Below are 25818 nucleotides of genomic sequence, written 5' to 3'. Positions count from 1 at the left end.
TATATGATCTCCACATAGACAATGCAAGAAAGTCACTTATTGAAATCCTTAGCATCTTATTTCTCTCATTTTTATTCATGGCCAGTGCTGAGTGTTAAGCCTTCAGGCACAAATATGCCAGTAATCTTAGGATAAATGCAACTGCAGCATTAATATTAAAATTGCCAGCGAGTGGGGCTTTCTTTATTATGAAACAAAACTGTAGATCTGCCTGTTGCAACAAAGGGTGTGCATAATCTATTTTTCTTAAACCTTGGTTTTGGTATAGTGTATATAAATTAGCTTATTTGCCATTACAACCAGAAGAACTTCATTGTTTGTAAGTTAGCTCCAGCCAACGCTCTAGTAACTTGTGTGCATGTATTATAATAAACGTTTATTATCATTCAGCCTTCTACTGTGTATTTGAGGCAAGTTGAACACATCAGATATGGGCAGAGGTGAAGAAAGTGCCCAAATACATCAATATGTCAGGGTTTTGGTTTTTTTGGCATTTTTAACATATAGTTGACATGGTTTATGATTTTCTAAATCTGTAAACACCAGCAACTCAGAAGTACAAAGTGGCGGTTGTGACACTGTCATATGTTGCCCTTATTCCCTTAAAATAACAGCACACAAAGGCAATACTGATGGCTTTTCTTCAGACCAAGATCTGATGATGTAAGGGACAGAAGTAACTGAGATCTTTCTTACAGTTTTCATGCAACTGAAGAAACTGAGAAAGAGAAATCATATGTTTTACAGAACAATTGGATTACAGATTTAAGTGCCATTTACTTGAGTAAAGTGTAATTCTTCATCAGAGCCAGAGAGATGAGTTTTTCACAGGCAAGCTTTTCTTGTCTGCTGTGCTGTTTATGGAGACCAAGTGACCTCTGCCTCATTCTCCTGATCCCCCTCTGTTCCAGAGCCTGTTCTCTTTAATTATTCAAGGAGCAGGGTGTAATACGTTCTGGCTTCACTGCCATTTGATGTTTTCATTTTACCAGCTACAGGAAGTAGAGCTTGGATCTGCTTGTAAATGAAGCATACAAATGTAAATGCTTTGTGCTTTTATTTCCTGCATATACATAATGCCTATATTCCTTACCTGCTCTGCTTTCAACTCATCAAAACCATCCCATTAAGACATGGTTTTGATGAGCTGATACGAGCTGTTATTTGGCAATAGATGCTTAATATTTTATCTAGTAAAATACTGTATTCCTGCAGTGACCTGCGTTATTTTCTGTTTTCACAGAGAATTCAGTAATTTTATTTAAAGTTAACTAGACATTTTGCATATCTAAATTAATCTGTGTTGCACTACAGCATCACTGTAAACTATCCCATAAATATTTCATTGGTATAAGATCAGGGCTGGTCTTTGGCTAAATGGCTCTCTCTGCATATATTACAGTAGTAAATATAACATCTTATTAAGATGCTTCAGAACAGATGCCCCAACTGCAACTCCCATCATGAACTTCATCCCTTGTCAAATTTCGGCGGTACAAATTTTATCACATTGTTAACACACTATTAACTCCTCTCAGGTACATCAGATAAGTGTTTCAGATCATAAAAAATGCATTTAGTTGTATGTTGTGCTAGAGCTATGTGGGGGAAGCATTGTTGCTCCTCAGTAGCAAAATTACAGTGCTTAGTAAATTTTGCCCGTAATATCTTAATTAAATAATTTTCTTTTCTTGACAAATTCTTTCAGTTTGTAATAATTAGGCTAATGGTACATGGGTTGGTATCTATTCTCATGTTTATTTATCAGCAGAGAAAAGGCCTTTGGCTACCTGAATGTGTGCACGCTGTCAGGCATGGGATTAGCCTATTGGTACAAACACACAGTGAATTTTGGTACAGTTTTGCACTGAAATGCACTTTTTGTGTACTCTTATAGGCTGAACCTGTCTCTGTCAGCATGCACACACATTGAGGTAGCAGAAGGCAGTGAACTGGCATTTTTTTTTTACTGGTGTTTACCCCAGCGCAGAAACTTACCTGTGCAACATTAGCCTAAGATAGTGCTTTATTAACTAAGCTAATAAAACATGCTGATGGCAAACACTGAATTTTTTATGTTGTTTAAATATTTTAGTGGCTTTAAGATATAATTCTCAAAATTATAGAAAGACCCGTTATTCAGAAAATCTAGAATTCCATACCTGTAGTAATTTTTAGTCATACTTAAAGATTTCTTGGTGTTTAATTTAATTCTTGACTTTAGTCATTCTGCTATAGTGCCCTTTGCTTGACTCTTTCAGCTAATTAATATCCTTAGAGCTACTGGTGACCAACAGAGAGTCATCTTATTAACATATCTTATATTAATATGAGTATTAAACGCAGTGCATGATCATGAAAAAGTAAAAGGTTCTATGTCACTGCAGAATAATGAAATTGTGGAGTTTAGTAACGTAGGTTAAAGCCAGCTCCAAGCACATTTTAGCTAATGTAGTTTTTTGCAGAACATCCTGAGTATGTACTGTGGTTATTGTACTAACTATATTCAGGTATATGCCTTGCTGCATTCTATTTGTACACATTGACTTGTTCAGAAAGACTAAAAATTCAACATTACAATGCCAGCTCATAACTACAGAAATTATTAAAGGGTAAGGCTTGCAAGTTTTTTGGGCGGTCCCTGTTTTCCCCCGCAATTGTAGCAGCAGTAAAAATGCCATGTACAGTAAGCCCCCAGTAAGGAATGTAGTAATATATTTTAAGTAAAGGTGGCCACACATGGGCCAATAAAAGCTGCTGATTCTGTTGATTGGGCAGGTTTAAAGATCCCATCGAGGAGAGGGCTGTATTGGCTTATTGCCGACAGGCTGCATTTTCTGTACTTGTAGTTGATACCACCTACATCAAGGTACACATATCGGCACAAGATTTGTTTGTCTGGTGACTTCGCCAAACAATCAGGCTTTAAATGTATGGCCAGCCTAAGATTCACCAGTGTTCGCAAATAAGTAAAGGAATTACCCTTGTACTGAAAAGATATAAACTAAAGGAAGTTATGGTAGGGCTGGTTGGGCCTTTATAATGTAATATTAACAGACATGTGGCATACCATCCATTTTTGAACTATAACACACTACAACACACATAATCTTCCCTAAGCTGCAGTTTTAGGATACTGGGAGATGTACTTTTACAGTAATTCATGACATCTCTAACTACAGGTGTAGGACCTGTTATCCAGTATGTTTGGGAACTGGGGGTTTCTGGATAAGCGGTCTTTCTATCATTTGGACCTCGATACCTTAAATCTACTAAGAAATCAGTGAAACATTAAATAAGCCCAATAGGATTGTTTTGACTCCCAACAAGTATTAATTATCTTATATGGGATCAGTTACATAGTTCAGTTTTATTAGTACAGATTAAATGGAAATCATTTTAAAATTAGAATAAATTGCTTATACTGGAGTCTATGGGACATGGCCTTCCCATAATTCAGAACTTTCTGAATTATGGGTTTTTAGGATAACAGATCCCATACCTGTACAGGTACTATATTTGCTAAGTGCTTTTCCCCTTTACTTGATCTTTTGCATATTTGCAATATGCGCTAATTGCCAAGAATGTACTGCAGAGAATTTATTTTAATAATTACTAGCTAACAAATAAAGTAAATGCATTTTTTACTATTTCATTTTCCACTTTATTTTAAGTAAGTTACAGACCTTTGATATATTCATGTTCTAAAGCCAAATATGAAATGCCAAATAGAATTCTTTGAACTGGAAATTTTTAAGGTTTGCAGTAATATATTGTTTTTTCAGAAAATGTTTTCTTTAAAAGGGAACATAGGGCAATTAGAGAAATGTTAGATATTCATGGTTCGGCTTATAGCTATTACAGATGGCTGCTGGTTCAGACAGCTAATTAAATTATTCCTATGTATGTTTTAGGGCCTACTTAATGTGTAGCTCTGTGGTATGTTAAGTGATAGCAAAGGTGCTTTTACTAGAATTTGCCTACTGGTGCGTTTCAAGCACCATTGATAACATAGCAAACATCAATTGTTGGCTTTAAAAATATCCAGGCTGAAATAGAATTATGTAATACTAAAAGTAATAGCCTTGTGAAAAAAGTAACCGATGTATAGATGTTGAAGAGAAAAATAAATGAGAAAATTTGATTTAGTGGAAGAAAAAATATCTTGGATATTGCAAAGAGGGTAGAAGATACATATCTAAACTGTAATTATGTTCTAAAGTGTCAGAGCTGTGAGGATGAAATTCAGCTTTCTAGGTCAAGAGAGAAAAAATTATCCTGAGGCTAAAGAGCTGTATAAAGGAAAAAATGATTACTCATCAGCTTCAAATAGGAAAGAATACTTAAAACCTGACTATAAGGCAGAACATCTTTGAGTGACTTGCCATTCAGTGCAAAAAGCCCACATACAGCACAAAGAATGAAGTATTGCTGGGAAACACCAAGCTCCGATAAAGCAATCAGTGCTGGAAGTATAAAGAAGGAATAATAAAGTGCAAGGACACGGGTAGCGTTAAGTGAGATGCAGAATTTGATGGCAAGGCCAATTTTTGAAACAGCTAAATGTACCATAGTATAAATACAAACAAGAGTGAGAATTAGTGGGCAATGCTGATATGCAAGGAAGAATGCTGTTTTGACCAACACATCTGATGTTGCGGTAATGTCCATACATTGATGTCCAAACTGATCTTCATACTAACAGTAAGGAAATGCCACTCCCTTACATCATTACCTTTTATGTTAGCCTGTGAAGCCATTTTGTAACTCAGCCTTGTTGAAAAGCATTACATGAAAGAAGTAGACATTGCCTTAACCACTTATGTTTAACTTGTAATATTTCTATGACTGACCATATATTTAAACATAGAATATGTATTTTTCTTTATTATGATGGCTCATTCTGCTTGGCTTAGTCATTGTATATCACTCCAGTTATTGTTCTGGTGCCTATGCAAATTTCATGCATAGAATACACAGTTCAGTTGATTTTCTTGCAGCTTAACAAAGCATCCTGAGCAAAGTGAAATGACTTCAGGTGTGATATAGGCACAGTGCACTTGTGTTTGAAATTCATTTGATTTGTTTCCTTATTAGAAGGGCTGAATGTGAAATACTTAATCTGTCCATATTCAAATTGATTCAAGAGGGTCTCCAGCTTCTTGTGTTGAAGGTTCTTTCATTAAGAGTAATGGTCATTAAGAATAAAGATGTAAACAAGAGACTGGCTACTGCCAGAAAGGAGAGTAGGTCAGGAAAGTAAATAATAGGTGAAGGATGAGGGAGTAGATAAAAAAAAGTAGTGTGAGGGGAAAGAAACATGACGTAAATGATGGCAGGGAATGTATGCAGTACAGTTATTACTATCAATGTGTATTTATAAAGTGCCAATATATTTTACAATGTAGGAAAGAAGATAGAGATTCTTAGAGAGATTAAGAAATAAAAGAGAGAGGTTAATAGCAAAATGAAGCACTAATTAGAAATCAGGGTATAGGCTGCAGGAAGTAAGGGTGGGGGCTTTCCAGTAAGGCAGTCGCATCACTTTGGGTTCACACTACGTGATTTCATTTACCATTTTGGTTGAAACAGGTCTAATATTGTTCTGGGTGCAACTAGTTTTACACCACAAGAGGGCGACCACCGAGCATTCTGCAACAGCAGATACTGAAGTTTATTCTTCAGCAATAACAGGGAGCAGTTCTGTGCAAACATCCATGACTATTATCAGTTTAGAAGTGTAGAAAACTCTTCAGGAAATATACTGTATTTAATGTATCAGATACATTTATGTATCAGATGCATTTATTGCAAGGACACAAGCCTTACTATAAATTGTTTGTCTAAATATTGTGCAAAAACCTGGTCAGTTCAAAGAATCATAGGCTGTTCTTAGTGCACATGTTAAATTTATAAGTAAATACATATGTATTGTATATATGTAATATATATTGTTATTTGTTTAATGCAAAATTAGCACTTGTATGCATCAACCCCAAGAGGAGCTTATTAAGAGTCAGTGTCACAGTGCACTTCACCCTATAAAACTGGGTCAGGCAGGTGACTTGTTTCTCCAACAGTGTACCACGACTTTGTGTATCGCTTCAGAGCCATTTGACACTGCACATTTGTGTGACATTGCAGCTGTGAACTTAAATTTAGGCCAATTAATCTTTGAAGATGTAATCATAAACTACTGTTATTGTTATGCAACTACAGTGATCCTCCTTTATATCGCCTTATGGTCTCCTAAAGAGGGTGGTATTTTTAAATAGGATGATATATAACTTTTTATATATATATATATATATACCAAGTAAACGATACCGCACTCACAGGACTTACTTGAGAAAATTAGTGATTTATTATTCACAACATAACATAGCACTGACGTTCGGCTGTATCCGCAGCCTTTTTCAAAGTGAGGCTGCGGATACAGCCGAAACGTCAGTGCTATGTTGTGAATAATAAATCACTAATTTTCTCAAGTAAGTCCTGTGAGTGCGGTATCGTTTAATTGGTACACATCTTGATCTGTTGAATACTGCACCCGGGCATCCAGTGACCTTTAAACGTGAGTGCCGGCTTCTAAAAAGACTTTTATATATATATATATATATATATATATATATATATATATATATATATATATAGTGGAGGAAATAATTATTTGACCCCTCACTGATTTTGTAAGTTTGTCCAATGACAAAGAAATGAAAAGTCTCAGAACAGTATCATTTCAATGGTAGGTTTATTTTAACAGTGGCAGATAGCACATCAAAAGGAAAATCGAAAAAATAACTTTAAATAAAAGATAGCAACTGATTTGCATTTCATTGAGTGAAATAAGTTTTTGAACCCCTACCAACCATTAAGAGTTCTGGCTCCCACAGAGTGGTTAGACACTTCTACTCAATTAGTCAACCTCATTAAGGACACCTGTCTTAACTAGTCACCTGTATAAAAGACACCTGTCCACAGAATCAATCAATCAAGCAGACTCCAAACTCTCCAACATGGGAAAGACCAAAGAGCTGTCCAAGGATGTCAGAGACAAAATTGTAGACCTGCACAAGGCTGGAATGGGCTTGTGTATGTATATATATATATAATCACTTGCAATTGCATCATAATAGCTCCATCCTGTCTGCGATAGCATGCGGCCCGCAACCCCCCCTCTGTGTGGCCCCCCACCTGTCTGGCTGCTTTGATGGTTTACCCTTGTGTAAGCTTTAAATTTTATCAGTACTGAGATTAACTGCCCACCCCTGCATGGTTCTCACCTCAGATTCAGGCTGTAATCCCTCTGTATTGTTTAAACATGTAATCCCCTGTGTTGTTCACACCTTTTAATCTCTGCATTGTTTACCCCCTGCAGTGTTCACACCTCAGGCTCAGGCTGTAATCACCCATATTGTTCGTCTGTTCACACTTCAGACATTGTATGTACTACCTGAACTATGCTGCCTGTGTGTAGGCATCATAGGGTAGGCAGAGTATGGCACATAGGCAACATAGGGCAGGGAGGGTATGGCACACACAGGCAGGGTAGGGCAGGCAGAGTATGGCACATAGGCAGCATAGGGCAGGGAGGGTATGGCACACACAGGCAGCATAGGACAGGGAGGGTATTGAACACACAGGCAGGGTAGGGCAGAGTATGGCACACACAGGCAGGGTAGGGAAGAGTATGGCACACACAGGCAGGGTAGGGCAGAGTATGGCACACACAGGCAGGGTAGGGCAGAGTATTGCACACACAGGCAGCATATGGCAGGTAGAGTATGGCACACACAGGCAGGGTAGGGCAGAGTATGGCACACATAGGCAGCATATGGCAGGCAGAGTATGGCACACAGGCAGGGTAGGGTAGAGTATGGCACACACAGGCAGCATATGGCAGACACAGGCGTCATAGGGCAGGCAGAGTATGGCACACACAGGTAGCGTAGGGCAGGCAGAGTGCTGCCTGTGTGTGCCATACTCTGCCTGCCCTATGCTGCCTGAGGGAGGTGAACCTGGCAGGGGTTTGTTCTGGGAGATTGTTAGCAGTTGGAAATAACCATTAAATGGTCCCTAAGGTGTGTAATTATGTACTGGGGGTTGCTGTGCTATCCACAGGGGAGGAGAAGTCATATGGATTTTAGGGTGTGTCTTAATATGACATAATATAATTCTTTCACATATGAATGATGGTTGATATCCCTGCAGTGAGGACCAAGCATTTGGTTTTTTGCTGCACTACCACCATTGTGATAAAATGGGTATGGTTTGAAGTGGGTGTGGTTTAAAAGGGGGGAGTGGCTTCCATTAGTGGCCCTCCACCATGTATGTGCGAGAAATTCCGGCCCTCGGCACCGCAGAAGTTGGACAGCAAGCCACCAAGCCTAATGTTTCCATGATTTAAGTGGACCATAGATGGTAAGATTCGCTCGTTTGGTGAGGTCCAATCTGAGCAGATCTTTCTCCTTATATGCCCACCTTAGGTGGGCGGTATCAGAATAATCCAAACCTTTGGCCTGCGGGGAACAGTAATAGGAGCTCATGCGGAAAATCAAACCTGTCTGATCAACACCTGCACAATTTTCAGATAGGTATCGATCAGATAGGCCCCAGGGGGTCCTCTTACATAGGCAGATAAGCTGTCAAATCAGTCTGAAGGACTCAAATCAGGCATCTGAAATCTGCCTCTGTATGGCCACCTTAAGCCAATCACCTTTATAACTTTGTTTTCAGCTTTAAGCTTGAGTACCCTTTTCTTTCCAGCCATAACCCATTTCACTGGTCAAGCCCATGCTTTGATTTGTGATGCACCATTAAAAATAAAACAAAAAAAAACAACGCTCCTACTAGAGCTTTGCAAACATCCGAATGACCTGCCATGAAGGCATCTGCCCAGTTTGTTTATGAAAAACATAACTATAAACCACACCAATTATTTAATAGCAACTTTTTCAGTATTATTGTTTCCATTTTCCATTCAATTGTGTTTGCTATTTATAAGGAGAAGGATGCAACAGAGAAAACATTATTTTGAAAATGAAATACGCTTGGTTTCTGCAAAAGAGAGAGGTTAGGGTAAAGGAAGAAAACATAAGAGAAAGGGGATGAGCAGTTGGGTGAATTAGAAATATATAGACAAAATGGAATACTGGATAAAATCAAATGGGAACAAGAAATTACAGAGTAGTTGGAAACTAAATATAGAAGATATATAAATGAGATGGTGATATTGAGCAATAATAACATGGCAATGAGGAATAGGAGCAACAAGTTTTGAGTATACGGTATCCTCATATTAATAAAGATGTAATGAAATGAATCATATTTGTGACTGACCAAATGCTGAATCATAATACTGAACTCCATTTAAACTTTTAAATTTCATTCAATCAAAATTTGATTTTAATTGTTTCATTTTGAAATTTGAATTTAAATACAATCAATAAAAACTGTATAATATGGGAAAAAAGGTATTGCCTTCCTTTGCTGAGCACTCTAATGTGTGTGATATTGAGGAACTGTATGTGGATTTTGTTTGGCTGATTTCTAAGGATTAGGCCAGATCTAAACATTGCAAATAGGGCCAGGATTTTGCATCCCTAACGCTTTATTAACTTCCCATGTGCAATAAAATATTGCAGTGATGTTACAATAACCATACTGTGGTGGGTTATAAGAACTGTTAGGTCTGCAGCCCCAATCTCTTGCATAACTGTCATTATTAATCCCTTGCATAATGCAAAATAGTGTTTATTTGCCTTAAAGTTCTTACATATTTCCATTGAAGTGCACTTGGTGATTCAGCATGCTTGGGTGCAGATGGGGCAGCCGACATAGAAATGACATTTATTTTACCACTTAATGCCCTATATGGTGTGCTGTGGAGCAGGATATGGAGGAAAGAGATTTAAGCTACTGTATTGCACATTCCTGTACTATAGTTATTATTATTATTATTATTATTAATAATAAACATGTATTTATAAAGCGCCAACGTATTCCGCAGTGCTGTACAATAAATGGGTTTATACACTGGTCATACAGAATTACCTACAAAGCAACCTATAACATATAGAAGAGGTAAAGAGGGCCTTACAATCTATAGCTCCTGTAGTACAGTACTTTACTTAAATGGGTAATGTTTCGTCCTCTGCAGTGAGTAAAGTCAATTCAGCTTAAAATCTGCTATAAAATGAGGTTGATTCTCATTAGCACACATAATGGTTAACGAACGTCCAATAATAGCATTTAAGTTTAGTATTATGAGTTCTTCCTACTTTGCCTGGTGTCATTATACCCAGTTGGCGGCTATCATTGAAAATCAATGTTTTGTTCTTAGCAAGAGATTATTCAATTACTCTCTTTAAGGTACATTTATCTACACATTATAAGGCTGATTTTAATTAAAATAATTTTATTTTTATTTCTTTAGCATTGTGACCGATTACAGAAACTATACCTATAGACTTAGGGGCACATTTACTAAGACACGAATCTGAACCGAATTGGAAAAATTCTGATTTGAAAACGAACAATTTAAGACTTTTTCGTATTTTTTGCGATTTTTTCGGCGTCTTTACGACTTTTCGGAAATTGTCGCGACTTTTTCATTACCAATACGATTTGCTCGAAAAAACGCGAGTTTTTCGTAGCCATTCCGAAAGTTGCGCAAAATCTGGCGATTTTTTCGTAGCGTTAAAACTTGCGCGAAAAGTTGCACTTTTTTCGTAGCGTTAAAACTTAAAAGGTGCGACGTTTCGCGCAAGTTTTAACGCTACGAAAAAAATCGCAACTTTTTGCAAGACAGCTTCCAGATATATGTGTGAATATATGGGGAATCTTTTTATCAGTTCTGTCCATTGATACACACTTTTTCAATATCTGCTAGGGTGTTTTTCCAGTTCCCAGATACAATTGACAAGAAGATATTTCTTACATTATTCATACATACTTTATATAAATATATAGATTCTGGCTCTATATAGCACAGTGTAGCCAAAAACAAACAAAAAGGTTGTTTTTATGTTGTAATTAAACATAATTTAATTCCTCTGATATTGGTATTTCCATTTTTTATACCACCTACATATTATTAGTGGCATAAATAGAGACCCTTAGACAAAGGTGCCAAATTTCATTTGAGGCCTTATGCTTCAACATGTTTCTTAATTTCAACTTCTGTTTCCATAATTATGCCATCTGTATTCAGTTGTGTTTTGTGTAAAGTTCTCCAGCAAATTAAGTCACTTGAGAAAAAAGGTTCTGATACAGTTAAACGGAATGTATCCAAACCTTGGTTATAATGTGGTACTGTCAACAATTGGTTAGTATTTGTTGCTCCTTACAAATAAACTGTATCTTGGCAACAAAAAAAAATCCCGTTATTTATTTATTTTTTTTCTTTCTGGTTCTTTAAGCTTGAAATGCTTGAAAGGATCAGAGGTTTTTGCCTGATGTGGCCACCCACTTAAATCTGTCTGATCCAAATGTTGAATAATCTCTGTAAAGCACTGCAAAAAAAATGTCGGTCCTGTATAAATAATGGATAGGAAAGACAGGATAGGTGTCCTTATCGCTCAGTATAGTATGCTTAATGCTTCCTAAGCTGTGTAATGGTGTAATGATATTTTATTTCTGCTTTATTACAGCACAAATGTGAAAATTACACCCTTTTCATAGATGGTTAAGGTCCAAAAATACTGTAGGGCCCATGTACTAGAGCCGGATGCAAGTGTGCCCCTGTGGGGTTATTATTCCACCATGATTGTGCTATAAGCATTGCCTAGCTCTAGGGTAGGGCCGTCACAGAGTACAATGTCAAGAAGGGCTAAGTAGGTTTTAAGTGCAGGGCTTGTCTCTTGTGTTTTTAGCATTCTAAAAAAATATATCTAACTTAGTATATTCATTGGTTTAGCAGGTACTGTATGTGCCTGTATCTTTAATTTTCTCTCTTTTACACAGGAAAACAGAAAATGCTCAAATACCTCAGTATTTTACATTTGTAGGGAACTCTCTCTTTGAAAACTGTGCCACTGAAGTTCCTCAACTGCCATCCATTACAGTGTGGCAGCTCTCCAAAGTAACTGTGTGCTATTAACAATATCCAACTCTTTATTATGAGTGATTAAGCGTCCATTCATTCTATTAGTAATATATTTATGCTTTCCACCTATGTGTTTTTGTCTTTAGCGATACAAGGAACGGGGGTGATCTTTAAAACTGTGGAAGTGACCCTGCATAAAGAGGGAAACACATTTGGATTTGTAATCCGAGGTAAGTTACCTGTCAATAACATTCTTTACAAAACCATAATAGGCAGTGTATTGTATGGCAAACCAGGGAAAAAGAGAGAGACCAATCAGGTTTAATTTCCATGAAGAATTATTTCTGATAATATAGAAATGGAAAAAGCTAGCACCGTCCTCACTAACTATGCACTTTCAACTTGTAGCTGTCTACACTCCTATCTTGAGATTGTATGAAATGGAGTAAGAACACTGAGGTAACGTGCAACTGAAGTAAAATTGTACAAAAAAAAAGGGGAAGAAATACAAGGAGACACCCAAACAGGTGGTCCCTGTCTAGACTTCAGAATTGCTGCACCGTTAACCCCAAAAAAGAAAGAGAAAAAAGGTGAAAATTATAATAGGCAATTCACTTGATCAAGTGTCGTGGGACATTAAAACTTAACCTTTATTGGTAAAAATTAAAAAAGTAAAGTATATCTAGCAATAATCCCCATTAAAAATCGCCTGGGGTGATATTCAATTAAAGTACAAACTATGAGGTATTATAAGGCTGCTCAGAGTTAACCTGCCTCATTCAATTCACTAAATGTATCAGCTTAAAAAATAACTATTGTATCAAACACTCTCCACAATTCAAAAGCCCCGTAGAGGCAGCCAAGGAGAGATTGCAAAAACACCTGCAACAATTGTTGCAAAATTGTTGCCAAATAAGGAGAGCTCGAGTCCCGTTTCCTTATGAGCTATGTTAACTGCTGGAACAGGGTAGGGGATTCAGACCTCGTGGTAGCTGTGTTAAAGTACAGAACTCTTTCAGCTGCAGGCTGCAAATTCGGCTGTTTTCTGTGCCCCCCACCCCACCATGAAATGAGTGCAGGTAGCTCAAAATTGCAGCTTAACCTCCCGTTTTTTTAAAATTGAGGCACCCCTACTTACTAAAATGCACATCAGTCGTGCAGACAAATCAGCCCACCCTTCCAAACCCAGAGCCCCGCATCAACACCCGCTCCACCCCCCTTCCAGCCCGACGCGCGTTTCGCCCCTTCACGAGGAGCTTTGTCAAGGACTGGAATTATTTCTGACCTTTAGCTATGCTCTTGGAAACCAGAAAATCTGCTAAATGGTTACTAATAGACTAACTGATAGCTATACTGCATTGGATAAAACTGACATTACCATACCTCCCAACATTTGAAAAATGAAAAGAGGGACAAAAAGATTTGGTGCGCGCAGCGTGGCCATTTTTTGACCACGCCCACTTCTGTGGCCACGCCCCAATTACCACACCCCATCCATTTTTTTTAATTCTCCTTTTATATAGTAGAAATGGCGGGATCAGACGCAAATGTGCTATACCCTCATACTGTACTACCTAAGGAAAACAATATAGCAACTCCTACATATAAAATACAAATATAGAGAGAAGGCAGTCAGTTATAAGTGAGTTATAACTATGTACCAGTTTGCCCCCCATACACAGTACCCCCAATAGCCTAAAAGACAGTACCCCCATACACAGTGCCCCCATACACAATGCCCCCCATAGAAAGTGCCCCCAATTGCCCCCATACACAGTGCCCCCAATTGAGACAGTCCCACCCCATACACAGTGCCCCCAATTGAGACAGTCCCCCCCAAAAACAGTGCCCCCAATTGAGACAGTCCCCCCCAAAAACAGTGCCCCCAATTGAGACGGTCCCCCCCAAAAACAGTGCCCCCAATTGAGACAGTCCCCCCCAAAAACAGTGTCCCCAATTGAGACAGTCCCCCCCAAAAACAGTGTCCCCAATTGTGACAGTCCCACCCCATACACAGTGCCCCCAATTGAGACAGTCCCCCCCAAAAACAGTGCCCCCAATTGAGACAGTCCCCCCCAAAAACAGTGCCCCCAATTGAGACAGTCCCCCCAAAAACAGTGCCCCCAATTGAGACAGTCCCCCCCATACACAGTGCCCCCAATTGAGACAGTCCCCCCAAAAACAGTCCCCCCAAAAACAGTGCCCCCAATTGAGACAGTCCCCCCCAAAAACAGTGCCCCCAATTGAGACAGTCCCCCCCAAAAACAGTGCCCCCAATTGAGACAGTCCCCCCCAAAAACAGTGTCCCCAATTGAGACAGTCCCCCCCATACACAGTGCCCCAATAGAGACAGCCCCCCCCATACACAGTGCCCCCAATAGAGACAGCCCCCCCATACACAGTGCCCCCAATAGAGACAACCCCCCGATACACAGTGCCCCCAATAGAGACAGCCCCCCCCATACACAGTGCCCCCAATAGAGACAGCCCCCCCATACACAGTGCCCCCAATAGAGACAGCCCCCCCATACACAGTGCCCCAATAGAGACAACCCCCCCATACACAGTGCCCCCAATTGAGACAGTCCCCCCCAAAAACAGTGCCCCCAATTGAGACAGTCCCCCCCAAAAACAGTGTCCCCAATTGAGACAGTCCCCCCATACACAGTGCCCCAATAGAGACAGCCCCCCCATACACAGTGCCCCCAATAGAGACAGCCCCCCCATACACAGTGCCCCCAATAGAGACAACCCCCCGATACACAGTGCCCCCAATTGAGACAGCCCCCCCATACGTATGCATTACTTTGGCTGAGAAGCAGAGAAACTTGCTTGGAGGTGACTTGGTTCTATGTGTAAATTTTCAGATTTTTATGTTTAGAAATCTAAACTTGCCCGATCCCTTGTAAGTTGTACATGTATCTGCCAAGTCTGCAAAATGCAGATACATTGCACTGAAATGTGCAGGTAGCAAAGCCAATGGAAGTAAGGTGTGGAATACAGAAACACAATACTATTAAAGCTCAGAAAACAGACACCATTTCCCATTTCCATGTGCAATTGAAACACTTTTCTATTATTGACCACTTAATTTTCTGTCTGTTGTCAAAACCATGCCTTCTGCTTGATTATCATATAATAAGCATAAAACCATGTTTATGTCTCAGCAGTTTAATCTTTTATGTTTAAATATCTATACCAGATTGTAGATATGGTGTGCCATATTATAGATGCATTATCTGTAAAGTATCCATATCCAGTAATTGGATGAAACCTGTCCTCAAACTACAGCAAAGCTGTGCGTTCTGTTGGTGTCTCTGAGGCCAAGTCTGATCCTCAGTCATTCTTATAGCCCTCAGCCAGCCACATTACTTTAGCCTCTAATTGTGGTTAGAAGCTATAACTGGCCCACTACAGGGAAAGAGTTGAATTGTGCTTTCATTTGTTAATAATGCCAGTGACTAACGTTTTTAGTGACAAGTTCTTTTTTTTTAGTATGTAATTATGGTGAAATAAAACTTAACATATAATTGTAGCCCCACAGGCCTAACATTTTAAAGTCCTACAAGCAAAATGTTATGTAACTAGAAAAATGCTCCTGGTACACTATAGTTCAGTTTCTATTCTCTGGGGAATTTAGGAAAAGAATTTATGAGGATTTAATCCCTTCGGATTCAACAAATAATTATTTCAAGGTAGCTGGAATATAAAACATTGAAAAACAAAATTCACAGACACTGCCTGTGTTACTCACTATAAGGGCACTAACTTTTCAGTTCAAAATTAGTTAAAAATGTGACACTCAGTACAGCAAAGCAACAAAGCAGAGCCATTTTATCATGTAATGCATTGATTATTTGTTTTGTAGGCCCACCTGACAGATACATATGTTCAATGGCAGAGTTTATTGTCTTTATTAAGTCCTGTACAAAGGCTTTTAGGAGCACTTGGAAAACACATAATTTGATCAGCATGAATACAGTTTGCCATTTAATCTGTGTGGTTTCCCAAACAAATCATTAAGGTTGAAGAGACTGCCCATGTAAATGGGATTTTTTTATGAGTTTGTTTGGAATTCCCTCCCAGAATTCCTTTTTGTCCATCTGGTAATCCTCTTGCCTCTAGAGCTGTGGTCTCCAAGCTATGGGACTGATTCCTTGACAGGGTGCTCCTAGCCTGGTTAGGGTGAGGTCTGGGCATAATACCTATTTGATCACCTAGAAACACCTGAAGGACATTTATAGTGAGGACAGAGGGTGAAAGTTCACTTGGTGATATGGTTGATACAGCAATATATTTATATATCCATAACCTAGTTATGAGATTTAAAGGGAAAAAAGTCCAAAAAAAAAAAACTGCTCTAGAGCTACAACTTGGCCTGTCAGGTTCCCATACAGCTTCTTTTTACTAGAAATATATAGTAAGTGATATTAAAGCAGCCTGTGATATATTTCAGATGCTGAGGTCTGATTACAGGGACTATCTACTATTAGATAGTGATAAAATAATCTTTTCAGCAGGCATGGATTCGCAGCAAATTTCCACATTTTGCCACGGGCGAATTGTTTAGCAAAACTTCAAAGAAATTTTGCTGCAAAGAAAATTGTTGCACATCAAAATAGGTGCGATCACATCAAATTGGACACGGTCGAGTCACAATAGGCACGATCACGTCATAATAGGCGTGGTCACTTCAAAACAATTTGCTGCTAGCTGTTGGGCCAACCCAAATGTTAGCTTTTAGCATTCATTCATGTGCTTTTTTTATTGTGTCATTTTTATGTACCCAAATATTCTTCTTTATAATGCATGAATCTTCTTTTTAACAGTATTTAATTTTCTGTTCCCTATGATTTTTATTTATGTGATAAAAGATTCAAGCTCACTTTAAGCTCACTTCATTTTGGTGTCACTATGTTTGCATCGTTTAGTGATATAATTTATATTTTCCTTAGTTAAAAATGTTGATACCTTAAGCATTATATGTATGTGAATATGGTAAAGTCTGCCAATAAAAGGAATCTCCACCCAAAAGCTGTTTTTGCATAATAAAAATATATATAATTCAAAGTCACTTTCCATTATATATTGAAATTAAAAAATGTATGATGGTTTTAAAATTATTTGTAAATGTAATTGCTGTTGAAAGCAGTATCTTTCTGGCTGTTTATATTGTCTGCACTGACTCTGAAGCCAGCAGCTGCTGTTGGTTGGGTGGGTTAATGCTGGTAAAACACAATTTTGATGTGTCACAAAATCAGAATGCTACATCACCTCCGACATTCCTCCTCAAGCCATCTAGTGTCTTTTAATTTACACTGCTCAAAAAAATAAAGGGAACTCAAAAATAAGACATCCTAGATCTGAATGAATTAAATATTCTTATTAAATACTTTGTTCTTTACATAGTTGAATGTGCTCACAACAAAATCACACAAAAATTATCAATGGAAATCAAATTTATCAACCCATGGAGGTCTGGATTTGAAGTCACACTCAAAATTAAAGTGGAAAAAAACACTACAGGCTGAACCAACTTTGATGTAATGTCCTTAAAACAAGTCAAAATGAGGCTCAGTAGTGTGTGTGGCCACGTGCCTGTATGACCTCTCTACAATGCCTGGGCATGCTCCTGATGAGGTGGCAGATGGTCTCCTGAGGGATCTCCTCCCAGACCTGGACTAAAGCATCCACCAACTCCTGGACAGTCTGTGGTGCAACGTGGCGTTGGTGGATGGAACGAGACATGATGTCTCAGATGTGCTCAATTGGATTCAGGTCTGGGGAACGGGCAGGCCAGTCCATAGCATCAATGCCTTTCGTCTTGCAGGAACTGCTGACACACTCCAGCCACATGAGGTCTAGCATTGTCTTGCATTAGGAGGAACCCAGGGCCAACCGCACCAGCATATGGTCCCACAGGAGTCTGAGGATCTCATCTCGGTACCTAATGGCAGTCAGGCTACTTCTGGCGAGCACATAGAGGGCTGTGCGGTCCCCCAAAGAAATGCCACCCCATAAGCATGTTCTATGCTTATCATTAGGCCTTCTCTCCACTTCTGCATCAGTTATAGATGTTAAATAGTAAATTTATATTGTGGGAAGCAGGGTGCTGGTTTTTACCACTGGTCAGGACCGCACTTATACCAAGACTGCAGATTTATGAAAACTTTGCTCACTCTCTATTGTACCCTCCAATAGCTTCTCTTGGTGCTTGTTGTCAGGCCCATGTCTCTTGTGTTCATGGAACCTTAATGCCTTTTCTCTAAATATGCTTAATTTTTATTTAATGCTTCTTATTGGTCAAATCCAACAGGACATTAGAATTCTTGTTTTACTAAAAACCTGTGGAGAATTAATTTGACAGTAGTTTTTATATCTTCCTAAGTAAATCTTGCATGGGTTAAACATTTGTTACATGCCATGTGATGTTCTATGCTTGTTTTAACCTTTACAGGATCGTAGTGATTGTAATAATCATTCATAATCTTTGATTGTAAGGTGGCAGTTGAAGGTTTACTGGCTAGAGAAGAGTCCATGGAAGATTTGTGTAGAGCAGCTATGTCCGCTTATAGAGCTCTGAGGGGAATGTTTGTGCTTGGAGCCATACACTGATTTTGTGTCAATGTTTGCAGGAGGAGCACATGAGGACAGAAATAAATCCCGACCCATTGTAATAACTTGCGTTAGACCCGGAGGACCAGCTGACAGGTACAATACATCTTTCCGCAGCAATACAGATGGATCTGGGATATTCTGGCACACGGGCAGATAAGCTATGCATCAAATCTTCTAAGCAGATATAATGAATGTAAAGGTTCTCTGTATGTAACGGCAGCTCTGCCAAGATCATCTTCAGAAAATGCTTATTGCTGGATGTGGTCTGCCATCTCCCATGCCTTCGTTACTAGCTATTAATATTGCTTTAAACAATACCAATGTATTGCCAGACATAATGCATTAGAGAAGACATATGACAACGATTGTTAACATTATTCAAAGCCACAAAGACAGTGCTGAGCTAACCAGCCTAATGAAATAAAAAATTTTAAAAAGGCCAATTTCTGACAAGTGCTTTCCCACGTAGAGCTGCAAGGTTCTTTTTTCCCCATGGGGATCATGTAAATGTTCTGCAACATGTTTAGTATTCTGTCTAGGATGTACATTAATGAGAATCTTAATCTCAGGTTTTTTTTAGTAATATTACATATTATTGCAATTTATAAATATAAATTTCTGTGTTTCTACCCTGTAAGTAATTATACTACACATAAAAACATGGACTTTAATAGCATCCACTTGAGTATTGAACCATAAAACAGTAAAATCCTCCTTAGGCTAAATCTAACTTGTATTTGTCTAGCTGTTTCTCAGCTCTAATTCCCAGCTTTCTCCAACTGCCCTTGATTGTTATTGTAACAAGCAGTCTCAGCCTGAACACCATGCAATAACTACCTGTGTGTTAGTATTCCTGATTTAGTTATTTTGTTTCCATTAACAGAAAGGCATGGCTCTGTGCAAGAGCTTTTAAATGTTATAATTAACATGGGTCAGGGCTCCTACATCAAAGGGATGCTTCACCTTCACAAAACCTCTCATTTTCAGCCAGAACATACAGCCCTGCTTCTTTACAGAGCCATAGAACCAGTTATTCTCTGTTAAACATCTGATGCTCAGGCACTTATTCTCCCATCACTGATTTGCAGATTGAAGTAATTTCTTTTCCTCTGTGACCTCGTGCTCACTAACTGTCAAGGGAAATGTTAAGAATAAAGACAAGTGGGATTGATGTCAAGAGCCATGCAAGTGAATCATTTTGTGTAAGTGGCTATTATCTCCAAACCACATTACACTAAATTAATAAAGATTGTTTCCTCCATCCCTTTTCAGAGAGGGCACAATCAAGCCAGGGGACAGGCTCCTGAGCGTTGATGGGATTCGGCTGCATGGAACCACACACGCAGAAGCCATGAGTATTCTAAAGCAGTGCGGACAAGAGGCAACACTGCTAATAGAATATGATGTGTCTGTAATGGGTAAGCTAGACTGATGACTTGGGGTTTTAATGGTACTTACTTGGGATGCTTGCACACAATTTATTGTGACCTCCACACCTTATCTCTGTCATTTCTATGGGTAATCAAACAGCTCAACAAATTATTTTACACTTTCTGTAGAAGCAAGAATAGGTTTTCATGGTGCACTAATTTTAAAATCCTTTTTTAAAGTAGTTTTGAGTTTACAGCCATAAGCACTTACAGTAATGCTGTCCTCTATCAAAAGAAACAAAGGATTTCTTGTCTCTCTTGTTAACATGATGTTCCAGTGTTCGACTTCCTCTCTCAGAAACATTCTTAATTCCTGTGGCCAGAGTCTGGGCAGTTCTCTCCACTCTCCCCTCTCCTGCTCCCCCTCCAACCAGAACGCTAAGAACTCCCTCCCCCCCCTCCCTTAGGAATGTGTGATCTGAACTATAACGGCTAGAGACTGCAGGAAGAAAGCTACTTAAAATGGCAGCTGCTGTCTTAAGCAAACAGAGAAAGCTTCTAAAGCTGTTTACTCAGGTATGGTAATGGTTTCTGCAGAATAAATATATTGTTCTATGTGGCACTAATGTGGCTAATCGATTGGCAGTAAAATGCCAAAATGATTTTCCTTCTCCTTTTAAGGTAAAAAATATCAGTTGTGTTATATCTGTTTTCCAAAATAAACATATAGCATGTTATTCAATATCACCTAATTAGGTTTTATACAAATAAATTGTTAAAAAATAAACCATTAAACCATTATAAAAACACAGCAATCCCTTGTGTTCTTGAACTGTTGTCCCTAATTAACACTTTAAAAAATGATGAAAACAGCAGCACACCAGTTGATTTGAAAAAAATGTGAAACTTTACCAAAGGCACTTGAGTAAAGTTTCACATTTTTTCAAAGCAACCACTGTGCTGCTGTTTTCATCATTTTTGTACGTATTTGCCCGGGCAGTGGGTACAACGTGCACCTGGGGCTACAAGAAGCTATTTTCACTGTGTAAGCACATATTAACTGATTCTAATTATCAGTTTCAAGGACAAAAAAAATTGAAAAAACTGCAAGCAAAAAGTGTAACATAATTACATACCATCTAAAGAAGTACCCCTATATTTTATGTAACTTACAACTTACATGCTTTGATAATGAGTTTACTGTTGATAATAGATCTCCGTTTCACTAGCAAGAAGAAAAAATATGCAGTGTTTTTCTATATAGTGTACCTCAAAATGGAGATATTAACTTAAAACATTGTCTTGGTTTCATTGTAGCTAGTACTGGAGATACTACTAGTTATAAGCAACTAGTTAGCCTAAAATTTCTTTGATTACTCCCTTCTGTTTTTAGTTGCTTTGGTTTTGTTATTTTCACAAAGGAACAGATTCTAGCGCTTATATTTACTAGCGTAGGAGCTAGCAGCTAGCTAAATAACACAGATGCAGTTGCCACTAGCAACCAGGCAAGTTTGAACAGTTCATTGTAAACTGAAGCAAAAATCTTATTGGTTGCAATAGATAACTGCACTGGTGCAATTTAGCATCTATGTTTGTAAATCAGACCCTATATGCCCAGAGGCTAGGGTATGTCTTTAAACCAGCATTGTGCTTCTGTTTGCATGGAATGGGACAGCTATTTTTAAGTAACATGTTTGATGGGAAATTTATATTAAAATGACTCTGTTATACAAATATGTCCAAAGAACTCATGAGCAGACTGAGAAAAAAAATAGCAATTTTTTTTGCTCCAAAATCCCTGAATTGTTTGCAAAATATTTGTACGAATAGGCATGCAGTGAAAAAATGTCAACTTTTTATAATTATGTGACATGATTATGGGATCATGTGCCAGAGGCATGCATTCAGCTGAATCCTGCTGAAAAAAAGCTAAATCTTGGTCGAATCCCGAACCAAATTGTAGATTTGTTGCATCACCTTAAAAAACAATAGTAATATGTACATTGAGTAATACTCACTAGTTTTTAAAGCATTTACAATCAGTAGTGTTTTAAGTATTTTTCTAAACACAGCATGCACAATTCTATAGTGTTTGTACATTGTAACAATTATTTGGGTTTATGGAAATGCACGACAACAACAAATATTGTGATTTGTATGTGTTTGTGATACTTGCTGATCATGTCTACTTCCCTAGAGTTGCAGTGCTGATATTAACACATGGGATCCCTTATCCAACAACCCGTTATCCAAAAGGCTTCGAATTATGGGAAGGCCATATTCCATAAACTCCATTTTAATCAAATATTTTAAATTTTAAAAACAGAAGCAGTAGTAAGTAGTTTGCTACTGTAGTATTCTCCTTTAAAGGACAAGGAAAGGTAGGCTCTTTGGGCTGCCAGGTTGTTAAAGACTCTTCATTGATTGCAGTCGCTTACTCCAGTCCCCAGGCCAGTTATAAACAAATGTGTGGTATAAAAATTCTTTCCACTCACAAGGGCAGAGGGTGCTGGGACACTGGAAGAGTAGGACACTGAGAGGTCTAAATTAAGCAAGTAGAATCCGTGAAGTATTTGTTACATGTTTTGTGAAGAACGTAACTTGTTTAAGAAATTATTTAGTGAGACACACTGGTTTTGTTATGTAATGCCAAGGTAACTTCTGCACTGTTATGATTTTCTTTAATAACTGTCCAGAATAGCAATATATTCAGCTATACCCTTGCAGGGCACCAATAAAACCAATTAGAAAAGGCCACCTTAGCTTTTATATTGCCATGCATTTTCATAGAATTGCAATTGTAAATTATATTCAAGAAGGCAGTCATTGATAGAAAAAGAAGTGTTTTACATGGCCTTTACTGGTAAAAAATGATATTTAATGTGGCACATTTTTCATCAAGATTGTTTGGATAAGGAAATACCTGAAAATTTTGCAACCAGAGTTTTAAAAGAAGAACTGTAACATCTGAGCTCGAATTAATTTTTGAAAGAAATCTGGTGATCAGTATTTTTTGTTGGGTTGTGTTAAATTCCCTACCTGACAAATATACACATCACAGTTATTTGGGAAACTAGTCAGTGGGTAAAAGTGTGAGCATTAGGTATTACATAAATATCAAATTCTGTGGGATCTGGGTTTTTCTGGACAATTGCCCTTTATGTAATTTAAATGAAGATACCTAATGAATACTGTAATAGATCTGTAATGGGTCTAGACATATTCTTCATTTCCCAGGGTGCTACAGCCACGTGACTTGTGCTCTAATAAACTTCAGTCACACTTTACTGATGCGCTGCAAGTTGAAGTGATATTGCCCCCCTCCCAGCAACCGAACAGCAGAACAATGGGAAGGGAGCAAGATAGCAGCTCCCAGTAGATATCAGAATAGCACTCAATAGTAAGAAATTCAAGTCTGGCTTGGGACTCCTTCAGTTACATGGGAGTAGGAGAAACAATAGGTTACCTGAAAGCAGTTCTAATGTGTAGCGCTGGCTCTGAAAGGTCAGACCCAGGCACAATGCACTGAGATGGCTGCCTACACACATGTCAGCCCTGCGAAGCGACCAGGACTGCGATCCCTGCTTCAGGACAGGTAAGGTCGGTTTTATTTGCACTAACACACACTTACATACATTTACACACACTTACAGCAGAAAATGTAGCAGTTTTTTGTTTTTTTTTTCATTTTGCACACTTATATACACTTATATACACACTTACACACTGTCCCACAACTTTTACACATGTACACACATGTATACACAAATACTTTAAAAAAAATTTTTTGTTTTTTTTACCACTTTGTTTTTAGTTTCTTTTCCCTAAAAACTGTATATTTTGACAGCGTGACTATTGGATCAGATATTCTGACCACTAATTACACTGTCGTGTGACTTATTTTGTTGTTTCACCAATTCGCACAATTTTTGTGGTTTGATTGCATTTTTATCCCTGTATTAGTATTCCTGATCTGTTTTTAGCATAGCTTTAGGAAAGCTTTGCAGATTGGTACTTCGGTGTAGAAAGGATTCTTTACCGATGTTGGATTTGTCAGAATGTGTACTTTCCAAAACTATATGGTTTCCTGGGTTTTTCTGTATAGTTAGGGGGTGTTATGGCACATAATACGCTGTCAGGGGGCTCTGTATGCAAAAGCTTAGTTGGCAGGCAAGAAATCCTTATGCGCTATTTTCATTTTGGGGTCAGTACATACCACAGACTATGCATATTGGGCATCAAACTGTTTAGTAGACCATAGGTGTTCCTATTTGGGGTGATTTGCCTCTGTATGCAAGAAATTGTGTGAGATAAATGCGGCAAATTGCAACATTTTTAGGTAATTTTCTGAAATGTCATAAAACTCTGCAAACAGGAAAGCTTTATGGCTTGGTACTTTGGAGTAAAAAGAAATGTGTAACCATTATACATTCAGGGGAATGTGTACTTTCCAAAAATATATGGCTTTCTTGGGTGAGTGTACTTTTTTTGTACCAATATCCCACATCAAGTATGTAAATGCAGGAGCTGAAATGACAGATCATATGGGGGTATGTTCCCATTGGGGCCCCTACATGCCACATATTTGGGTAAACCTATACATATTGGGCATCAAACTGTTCAGTGGACCCCTGGTGTTCAAATTTAGGGTGTTTTATCTTGGTACCTAATGCTATGTGGGAGATAAGATGCTGCAAAGTGGAAGCTTTGAGGGGATTTTTGGAAATGTCATCAAAATTGCTACATTTAGAAAAGCTTTGCGGCTTGGTACTTTGGAATAGAAAGACATGGGTACCCATTTTAGATTCGGGGGAATGTGTACTTTCCAAAAATATATGACTTTCTGGGGTGAGCATACTTTTTATTAGCTTTATCAAACATATAATAATGTAAATGTGTTGATTTTGCTGGAGCTGAAATGACAGAAATGATAGATCATATGGGGTTAGGTTCACTTTGGGGCCCCTACATGCCACATACTTAGGTAAACCTATACATATTGGGCATCAAACTGTTCAGTGTACCCCTGGCATTCATATTTAGGGTGTTTTATTTGGTTACTTTATGACCTATAGGTGATAAGATACTATAGACTGGAAGCTTTGAAGTGATTTTTTTTAAAAATTCCACAAATTTTGATAAAAACCAATAACTTTAGGAAAGCATTGTGACTTGATAGTTTGGAGCAGACAGACAGTTGTGCCTATTCTTGATTCCCCAGAATCTGTTCTTTCCAGAAATGTGTAATTTTCTGGGATAAACTTTCTGTTAGTGGATTTTTTGGCCTTGAAATCTAAAGTATGCAGCTTTGTGAAGCAGTGCTTTGGAAATTTGGTAGTGTACTGCTGGGAGTTTTTGACCTATACAAGTGAGAAATCTCCATAAAACTATATATATTTGGTATTGGCACATTCAGGAGACATGGGACTTTCCAAATGAGTTGTATTTTTGTGCATAAAATAATTTTTGTTTCTGGTATGTGTGTTTATATTATGGAAAATTTGATTTTTTTAATTTTTTTTTTAGACATTTAGAAGCCTATATCTTGTTACAGAATTGGAATTACACCAAAAATTACTACCATATTTTGAAAGCTTAGGTTGTCCTGAAAAAAACAATATATTGTTTTTCTGGGTAAACCAAAAGTACACCCAAGGAAAGGCCCCTAAAGTGAAACAGTGCAAAATGTTCAAAAACTGTCTGGCAGTAGAAGTTCCACTTTGACCAAAATGGCTGGCTGTGAAAGGGTTAAATGGTAGAGTGAATTATTTGCTATGTAAACAA

General features: G+C 38.2%; 1 protein-coding gene across 9 annotated transcripts in view; it reads left to right on the top strand.

The window, feature by feature from the left end:
- grip1 (glutamate receptor interacting protein 1) overlaps positions 1-25818 on the top strand; it is a 285619-nt gene that overhangs the window by 193310 nt on the left and 66491 nt on the right. For all 9 annotated transcript variants that reach the window (XM_018092250.2, XM_012959909.3, XM_031898920.1 and 6 more), the window contains exons 5-7: positions 12193-12276; positions 18682-18757; positions 19937-20082. In XM_018092250.2, the coding sequence (XP_017947739.1) occupies positions 12193-12276; positions 18682-18757; positions 19937-20082 (306 nt within the window). The remainder of the gene's footprint in view (positions 1-12192; positions 12277-18681; positions 18758-19936; positions 20083-25818) is intronic.

The sequence above is a fragment of the Xenopus tropicalis genome, chromosome 3 (assembly GCF_000004195.4).
Source record: "Xenopus tropicalis strain Nigerian chromosome 3, UCB_Xtro_10.0, whole genome shotgun sequence".
NCBI classification, from domain to species: domain Eukaryota; kingdom Metazoa; phylum Chordata; class Amphibia; order Anura; family Pipidae; genus Xenopus; species Xenopus tropicalis.
This window is presented reverse-complemented; position numbering and strand designations above follow the sequence as displayed.